Below are 10,002 nucleotides of genomic sequence, written 5' to 3'. Positions count from 1 at the left end.
TTTTTTGTGCAGTTGGTCTCACTGGGTCCCTATAGATACGGAAGAGGATTAGGTCCACGTGATTATTTTTTGGGAGTTCTGACTTTAATCTCAGAATTCTGACTTTAAAGTCAGAATAAAACAATTTCTGACTTAAGTCAGAATTCTGTTAATTTTTTTTCATAACACTACATCCTACAGTGACATACAGCGGCCACTAAGGAGCAGCTAAACATTTGTTTTGAGAGCGCGTGGGTTCGGAGTTTAAATGAAATTAGCCTTTGCGTTAGCCTTTGTGAGTTGAACCTGAAGGGAGCGTTGCTTTTTTCCAATACGCACTGCCCCCTTTCTTCTTTTCATGGCAACTTACCAAACATGACGAGGTTCAGATTGTTATAGAGTCAATTGACGATGCTGTTAATAAAGAAATATAATAATATTTTATTAGTTTAGATTAGATTTATTCATTGTCCTTGTTCACAAGTTTCAAAGAGATAACAACGAAATTATGTTTAGAGCATCACCACCACCACTGGCATACAAGTACCTGATAGAATACATTACACACTATAACGATAGATCTCCCATATGCTATGGTATATAAATATATTAATAATAAATAATAATAACCCAGAAGTGCAATAGTGCTAGTGCAGTTGAAATGTCAACAGTCCAGTTATAGCTACAATGTGTGAGAGGAAAGAGAATGAGAATGCAGCAATGCAAGTCCAGTCCATAGTTATTGTGATGTGTGAGTGTATTGGATGAGTGGTAAGGATGGGGGAGGGGGGGGGGGGGGGGCTGCAGTCCTGTAAGAGATGGAAAATTGTCACAACTTCATCAAGGCTTTAGTTTTTTATTTGTCTGTTTCCTGTTTTGCCACACTAACTCATGTCATTTCAGACTGCCACTCCCTCCTGCCCTGCATTACCTGCTGTTTTCATTCACCTGGCCTGCCCCACCCCCATACTCACCTGCTCCTCATCAGCTCATCAGCCCCTCAGTATATGTACCAGTCCATTTCCCTCAGTTCTTTGCCAGATTGTCTAGTGTGTTTACCTAGCTCTCCCTCGTCTGCTCATCCTGAACCTGCCTGCTCGTGTATTGACCTGCCTTTTTGCACTTTGTACCTTCCTTTTTGCCTGTTCCCACTGGATTGACCTGCCTGTTTGGACTTTGGACCTTCCCAGTTGCCTGCTCCTACTGGATTTGTTTGCTACACGGATTGACTACCTGGTTTGACCTCTGCTTGGAATAAACACTGCCATTTGGTGAAACCTGACAGAAAATAGTGTACAGTGCAGCAATGCAGTCCAGTTCACAGTTATTGAGTGGGAGTTATAGTGGGAGTTATGTGACCGAGGGGTTTGGGGTGGAGTGAGGGGGGGGCAGGTTGTTCGTTCAGCAGTCTGACAGCCTGTGGATAGAGGCTGTTGGTCCCGGAGCGGATGGAACGGTATCTTCGTCCAGAGGGCAGTAGCTGTAAGAGATGGTGCGCTGGGTGGAACTGGTCCTGTAGGATGTTGTTCACCCGGCGTAGGCAGCGGGAGGTGAAGACTATGGAGATCTCTGGGAGGCTTATCCCAATGATCCTCCCCGGAGCCTTGACCCCTCTGTGGAGGGCCTCCTTTTCTGCCCTGGTGCAGCTGGAGAACCCCACCAGTAGTCCTTAGGTGAGTACGCTCTCTACTGCGCAGTGGTAGAAGTTGACCATCAGTCCCTGGGGAAGTTTTGCCCTTTTAAGTTTCCGCAGGTAGAAGAGGCGTTGTTGTGCCTTACCCAAGGAAGAAGTGATGTTGGTCCTCCAGGACAGGTCGTCGGCCACAGTCACGCCCAGAAACTTGAAGTTGGACGCCCTCTCTACCTCCCCCCCCTCCGATTAGGAGTGGAGAGTGGCTGAGGTGTCTGGCCCAGCGGAAATCGATGATCACTTCATGAATGTTGTATGGTTTCCCTAACACGCAAGATGTTATAGGTTTAATATGTACAATTATGGATTATTACGGATTAAGTTGAACAGGGTTATATGCTGTTTAAATGTACTAAATAAATAAGTATGAATGGGTTAAATGATGTTTAAATGTATTACTGATTAAATTGAACAGGATTACGTGTTGGGTAAATGTGTGATAATCATAGTATTATATTTCGTTATTAAATCGAACAGGGTGATTGCTGGGGGAGTTTCAGAGGTAATTGGAAGGCCTGATTGTCATTTTGATTTTGAAGTCAAAGTTTGATTTTAAGACAACATCGCTTTTTGGTACTATTAACAGCACTCAGAAAATAATAAAATAGTGACTTGGGGGTGAATAATTAGGGTGAGTTTGCAAACGTGATAAAGTACATCGTACAGTGACGTACAGCGGCCACTAAGGGGCACTATGGCATCACCAGAGTGCTCTGTGGCCAAACACGCGGCCTAAATGAGTTACATTAAAACGCCCCGTTTGTAAAAGCATTGAATCGTAAAAGGTACCCGGAATACGATTGTTTTTTTTGTTTCCCCTTTTCTGAAATGTTGCTAGTGGAGTCTGGTCTTTTCTCACACTCTTCGTGCCGCTTTTCAACCGACAGCACCAGCATTTACATTACAGCTTTTGCCAATTGCTTGAACACTATAGACACATGCTTAGACCAAAGTAACACAACTTGAAGCTTTTGTTACTATACCTTAAACACATGTTACCATACCTTTAACAAAATCGCTGGTTCGCACTTTAGTTGCAATTGCGCAACACACTTGCTCCTATCTGCAACACACTTTCTCCTGCACACTACACACTATCATACATAAGACACTTCGTTCAAAAATGAAATCTCAGCATACCATTTGGAAAACACATCTATTCAAAATACAAAACACATTGGGTAATTGAAAATACTTAGATACACACCTGAAAACCCTTACTTACAAAACTGAACAACAATCAGCCAGCTACAAAAAGGCCTCAGTTAATCCATTTTGAGAACTTTGCTAGCATGGATGCAGGGAGAGCAAGAGGAAGAGGAGGACGTGCTGGAAGAGGCCATGCACAGACTATTATTTCCGATGACATAAGAGCAACTTTGGTCGGCCATGTCGTAAACCATGGCCTGGCTGAGGGAAGCTGGGCAGAGTCCACCCTAATCTAAGCCGTTTCATCCGTAATAAGGACATTCCGACTGGAAAACAGGTATGTCTTCAACTCTACTTTCTGCTCTACTCAGACTGTATCTTCAATATTTACAGTACTGTACCATATCACATTACCGTATCACATGTACTGTATTGCAGGGTGGCTAATGCTCCTTTTGGAACGGAAGTGGTAGTTCTGTGACATACTGTGATTACGTACATTGAGATGTTTCAGTACTTTGAATGGTATATACAGTAAACTATATACAGTACCGTAAAAAATAAACCAATACAGTAACATTTTGTGGTTGCCTTTTTCTTTAGAATGGCTAGAAGACCTTCTGGGGGACGGACGCCAACGCCTGTTCACCCAACAGCAGGAACTTGCCATTGTGGACCGAGTCAGAGCAAACAATGCCCTCGGTCTCAACCAGATACAGCAACAAATACTTGCAGCTAGAGAAGTATTCAACAACATAGACGGAGTAAGCATTACCACTATCAGACGCATCTTGGTAAAGCACAAAATTACCATGAAGCAATTTTACAGGGTCCCATTTGAGAGGAACAGTGTCAGGGTCAAAGGACTTTGACGTGAATATGTACAGGTAAGTGTTACAGTCCTTTACAATTACAATACAGTATTGGTGTAATCCAGTTACAGCTGAATATGTGCCATTGTATCAGTACCACAGACACATCCAGAGAGCTACCAGGTACCTGTTTGATGGGGTGGGGGTTCTGTATGTGTACTGTAGTTGTGTGTTTTGAGTAATGCTATTCCAAATATGTATGACTTTTTTTGTTAGGAGATGGATGGAGCTGCACACTCATGAATTTATTTACATTGGTGAGGATTCAACCTCAGCAAAGCAAGACGACGGGGTCGTAATATAATTGGCCAAAGGGCAATTGTGCACGTCCCGGGGCAGCGCGGGGGAAATAACTCATTGTTTGCCGCCAACAGCATTCGAGGGCTACTGCACCATCATGCAAATCTAGGTCCCTTCAATACCGAACAAATAATCACATTTCTAGATGCACTTCATGATGCAGCTGTACAGGACCAGAGCAGCCCAGGTTTGGGATAATGTTTGTTTCCATCGGGTGGTTTTGGTCCCGAACTGGTTCACCAACAACAATAATTTTGAAGTCCTATACTTTCTCCCTTGCTCGCCATTTCTAAACCCTATAGAATCTTTTTTTTTGGCTTGGAGATGGCGCGTATATGACCGCCAACCACATGACCTTGTGCCTCCTCTGAAGGCAATGGAACAGGCCTGCGGAGACATTAAGGTAGGGTCATCCATGGATGGATTCAGCACACAAGGCAATATTTTCCCCGATGCTTAGCGGGAGAAAACATTGCTTGTGATATTGATGAGATCCTGTGGCAAGACCCCAACAGACGGCGCAGGATGAGCCAACCCACGCACAATTGTCATGTTTTTCTGTATTTACAATACACTACGTATTTCTTTTTTCGCTTAAACTGTATTTACTGCACTTTAATGTACATAACTGCACTGTACATTATTGAGTATTTGATCTTTTGGCTGTTGGGAAAACGTGCCTTCTGTTGAACTGAATAAAAACAGTGAACATGAAAGTCTGCAGTGTTTTATATAAAGTAAACTAGTGTGTTGCTGCTGATATAAAAGTGTATTCCTATGATGCAAGTGTGTATCATTTTGTTATCGGAGTGACATTTTGACAAAGGATTGTTAGCTTTTGGCACAATGAGCCAAGGTTTGCAAAACGTGTTCAAGCAAAGCACCCCGGTTTTAAAAGCATTGAATCGTTAAAGGTACCTGGAAAATGTTATTTTTTTGTTTCCCCTTTTCTGATATGTTGCTTGTAGAGTCTCTGGTCTCTTCTCACCCGCTCCTCCGAAATGGACTCCTGTCTGCACGGCAGCAGGCCACACGGTGTTAATGCATCAAGCTCGATCACAAGTTCACACAGCAGCGTTGGATGAGTTGGATTAATATGCTCAGTTCTGTATAGTCGTCTCAAAGTTAAAAGACCAATTCTCAAAAGCATTATAGGTCGTCCAGCTCCAAGGCACTATAGACTGGTCTAATTTTAAACGGGCTTGAATAGCACACACGTTACCGTCTACTTACCACTTTATTCAGAAATGATCGGCGTTCTGTTTTGATCTTTGATATTTATTTTTTTATGAAATGAAAAATAAAAATTATATAAGGCCGAATGCAAGACCTGCTCTCAGTTTGGTATAATATGGAATAGTGTCTTGAGTTGAACCCGAAGGGGGCGTTGCTTTTCGCCAATACGCACTTCCCCCTTTCTTTGAGCCTTTTCATGGGAATTCCAAACATGACGAGGTTCAGATTGTTATATAGTCCATTAACGATGCTGTTAATAGAGAAATATAATAATATTTTTTCTCAAATAATTATAAACGAATACATTTAAGAACTGAGGTAATAGTGGCCATTTTCAGACTGTCGATCAGAGCCACTCCGTACTGATAGTGAGGGAAACCGTCAAAGGGATTCTACGTCACTACTCAAAGCGAAACTTATGAGGTGAAAGCAAAAGCGAGGTAACGAAAGAACACCAGGCCTCATATACCTCTCTGACCAGTCGGTTTGGATTCACTCTCTGACTAAAATGGCGTACACAGCCTCCCTAGTTGACGATCTCACCTGTTCTGTTTGCTGTGACATCTTTAAAGACCCTGTTCTCCTATCGTGTAGTCACAGTTTCTGCAAAGGCTGTCTACAGACATGGTGGACGCAAAACCAGGAACAGCAGTGTCCACTTTGCAAGAGGAGATCTTCAAAGACCGATCCACCCAGGAACATTGCCCTGAAGAACCTGTCGGAGGCCTTCCAGCGGGAGAATGCGGATCTCTGCCCTCTGCACGGTGAGAAACTCAAGCTCTTCTGTCTAAATGACCTGGAGACGGCGTGTCTCATCTGTCGACATTCTAAAAAACACGCCAACCACAGATTCCTTCCAGTGGATGAAGCTGCCGCGAGCCACAGGGAGGAAATCCAGAAATTACTAAAACCCCAGAAGGAGAAGTTAAACGACTCTGTTGAGACCAAGAAAAAGTGTGAGGACATAGCAGCGCACATTAATGTCCAGACCGCGCACACCGAGAGACAGATTCAAAAGGAGTTTGAGAAGCTTCACCAGTTTCTCAAAGATGAAGAGAAGGCCAGGATCACTGCGCTGAGAGACGAAGAGCAGTTGAAAGGTCAGAAGATGAAGAAGGAGATTGAGGAGTTGTCCAAGCAGATAGAAACCATTTCGCACACAGTCACCGACACGGAGCAACAGCTGGTGGCTGGAGACATTTCCTTCCTGAAGAAGTTCAAGGCTACAAGAGAGAAAGTAGCTCAGCCCCGACCCTCGCCAGCTCAACCCGAGGGAGCGCTGCTGGACGTGGCCAAACACCTGGGCAACCTGGCCTACGCAGTCTGGAAGAAGCTGAAGGAGAACGTCGCCTACTTTCCTGTGATCCTGGACCCCAACACCGCTGGCCCCGATCTCCACCTGTCTGAGGACCTGACCAGCGTGAGATGTGGAGCGAGACAACAGCTCCCTGAGAACCCAGAGAGGCTGAAGCATGGCGTGCTGGGATCTGAGCCACTTAAATCAGGGACCTGGGAGGTAGAGGTGGGAGACAGCGCTCAGTGGGAGCTGGGTGTTAGAGAGGGTAACAAAGGAAACAACCGACGCAATTTTTTGCAAATATTTTTGAAGGGCTTCAAACCTTGTCCTTATTATTTTAAAATAGGGTTACATAATGGTAGATACAGATCATCATCATCATCATATCAATCTAGAGGATGGGTTGATCTCCCAGTGATGCAAAAGTTACAGAGAATCAGAATGAAGTGGGATCCGACCACTTTCGAAATATCCTTCAGTGATCCTAAAACCAACAAGACAATACAATCATTTAACACCACATTTTTTAATGTAATACCATTTATCAATTCCACTGCTACAGTTCCTTTGAAGATTTCCCCAGGGAAGGAGCTGTAACAGTGGGGCCTGGGAGTTAGGAACCATGGGAGTGTACCTGTACAGCCCTTTATTTCTGTGTTCTAAACCATATTCTGTACTGTCCTTGTTGACACCGGTTAAACTGAACAGGGATTTAAATAATGCAAATAATAATTTTAAGACATGCATATTTCCTTGTCACATGGTCAGAGACGAATGCTGAATGCTTATTACGGAAGATCATGTTATAGGTTTAATATCTAGAATTATGGATTATTACTAAATAAATTTAACCGCATTACGTATTGCGTAAATGTGGGATATAACCAAGTATTGGTATTAGTTATTAAATCGATCAGGGTGATTGTTGGGGGAGCTTCACATGTAATTGGAAGGCCTGATTGTCATTTTGATTTTGAACACTGAACAAGGATTTAAATAATGCGAAGAATAATGTTAAGACATGTATGTTTCCTTGTTATATACATACATGTTTACATTGTTTCGTAATAATTACGTAAGATTGTGTTATATGTTTAATATGTAGAATTATGGATTATTAGTAATGAAATTTAACAGGGTTATTTGCTGTGAAAATGTATTAACTAAGTTTGACTGGGTTAAATGTCATTTAAATGTATTACTGATAAAGTTGAACAGGATTACGTGTTGTGTATATGTGTGTATTATTGTTAGTTATTAAATCGATCAGGGTGATTGCTGGGGGAGCTTCAGAGGTAATTGGAAGGCCTGATGGCTATTTTGATTTTGAAGTCAATACATTTTGATTTTAAGAACATTTTTCGCTTATTGTTAACGTTAACAGCACTGAGGCAATGATTTAAAAAAAGGGTTCAATGGGGGTGCATAATTAGGGTGAGTTTGCAAACGTGATAAAGTACATCCTACAGTGGCATAGAGCGGCCACTAAGGGGCACTATGGCATCACCAGAGTGCGGTGTGGCCAAACATGCGGCCTAAAGGAGTTACATTACAGTTTTTGCCAATTGCTTGAACACTATAGACACATGCTTAGACCAAAGTTACACAACTTGAAGTTTTTTTTACTAAACCTTAAAACACATGTTACCATACCTTAACAAAAGCGTTGCTTTGCACTTTTGTTGCAATTGTGCAACACACTTGCTCCTATCTGCAACACACTTGCTCCTGCACACTACACACACTCTCATACATAAGACACTTATTTCAAACATGAAATTTCAGCGTACCATTGGGAAAACAAATCTATTCAAAATACAAAACACATTGGGTAATTGAGAATATTTAGATACACACCTGAACTCACTTACTTACATAACTGAACACCAATCAGCCAGCTACAAAAAGGCCTCAGTTAAGCCATTTTGAGAACTTTGCTAGCATGGCTGCAGGGAGAGCAAGAGGCAGAGGTAGAGGATGTAGACGAGGATGTGGTGGAAGAGGCCATGCGCAGACCGTTATTTCAGATGACTTAAGAGCAACTTTGGTGGGCCATGTCGTAAACCATGGCCTGACTATGAGGGAGTTGGGCAGAGTCCATCCTAATCTAAGCCGTTTCACAGTTTCATCCAGAACTAGAAAATGCATTTCCGGCAGAAAATGCGGTGAGTGCTGTAGTAGGCCTACAAAGTGAGGTTGAAAATGATTTTTAATAAAGCCACAAAGATTAAGATATAAAGAAACGTTAAATGGCTTAAATCAAGTGAAGGGATTTGAACAAAAGTTCAAAAGTCTAAATGGAATAAACAATGTTAACATGCACACCATTTAAGAAAATGTAAATGGTTGGAAACAAATAGTGACAGCTGAATGAAAAGCGCAAAGCATCGCTAAAAATGCAGAAATGTAAACTGTCGTCAGCATCCCAAGTGCACTGTCCGTGCAGTGTTTTATATAAAGTAGACTAGCGTGTTGCTGCTGATCTGAAAGTGTATTCATATGATGCAAGCGTGTATCCTTTTGTCATCAGTGACATTTTGACAAAGGATTGTTAGGTTTCGATAGCAGTTTCAATTTGATGTGAATGGTATATTTCCCAGTGTTGTCTTATTTGCTTGTGTGTTCAGTTTTGACACAATGAGCCAAGTTTTGCAAAAAGCGTTCAAGCAAAGGGCAAGAACTGTAAAGTACCACCTATTTTAAAGCACTAAATCATAAAGGGTACCCGGAAAACGTTATTTTTTGTTTCCGCTTTTGTAACTGCCGCACATTGGCAGTTTGTTTAGTTGGTTAACCTCCCGTTTTTGGTTCCTACTGGTTATAATGGCACTGGGGCGGAACTAATTGCCGCCGTCATATGTTTCCTACACCACACCTTTAAGCGACGTACCTAGCCAAACAGCGCGAAAGAAGCAGCACAATCAATAAGCTATAAATTAAAGTTAAAAGTAAAAGCACATAAGAAGAAGAAAAAACTATAAAGGACAAGCAATAACATAAGATTCCCTCAAGTAGTAAGCAGTGGACGAGGTATGTTTATCATTTATTTATATCTAAGAAGAATGTGAACGATTTTATTGTGTTGCTTTCAATTGCATGGTTGTGCGTGATAGTGATTTGCATACTATGTAAAGTTGTGAATATGTTTATGTAAGTTAAGTTTGTAAATGTGCAAGTTAATATTGAGCTGCGGGCTGTATGTGAGGTGTGTGTGAAGTGTTTTTTGGTGTAATGTAACACTTGTTGTGCTGCTGTAAAAACGGACATTTGCATATTGTGAATTTGTATTTATTTTCATTTATTTTTCTCTCTAAACCCAGTTCTCACGGGTTGGTTCGACCTGGAAATAAAACCCCGTTTTCTAACAAAGACCTCTGGCCTCGTGTGAACTACTTGGGAGCTACAGCTTTGCTGATGTTGCTTGTGGAGTCTCTGGTCTCTTCTCACCCGCTCCTCCGAAATGGACTCCTCCTGTCTGC

General features: G+C 42.1%; 1 protein-coding gene and 1 long non-coding RNA gene across 2 annotated transcripts; one reads left to right on the top strand and one right to left on the bottom strand.

The window, feature by feature from the left end:
* Positions 1-513: 513 nt before the first annotated feature.
* On the bottom strand, positions 514-5,344 carry LOC307076672. The gene is made up of 3 exons (XR_013811908.1): positions 5,224-5,344; positions 4,909-5,003; positions 514-1,933 (listed from the first exon to the last, which is right to left on the bottom strand). It is a non-coding gene; the product is annotated as an uncharacterized lncRNA (long non-coding RNA).
* Positions 5,345-5,604: 260 nt separating this feature from the next.
* On the top strand, positions 5,605-7,736 carry LOC307076696 (E3 ubiquitin-protein ligase TRIM35-like). The gene has a single exon (XM_079737782.1). The coding sequence runs from the start codon at positions 5,735-5,737 to the stop codon at positions 7,118-7,120; it is 1,386 nt and encodes a 461-aa protein (XP_079593908.1). The 5' UTR covers positions 5,605-5,734; the 3' UTR covers positions 7,121-7,736.
* Positions 7,737-10,002: the final 2,266 nt, after the last annotated feature.

Source organism: Pollachius pollachius, assembly GCF_949987615.1.
Source record: "Pollachius pollachius genome assembly, chromosome: 6".
Lineage (NCBI taxonomy): Eukaryota > Metazoa > Chordata > Actinopteri > Gadiformes > Gadidae > Pollachius > Pollachius pollachius.
The sequence above is the reverse complement of the archived record's forward strand: the minus strand, read 5'-3'. Positions and strand labels throughout refer to the sequence as shown.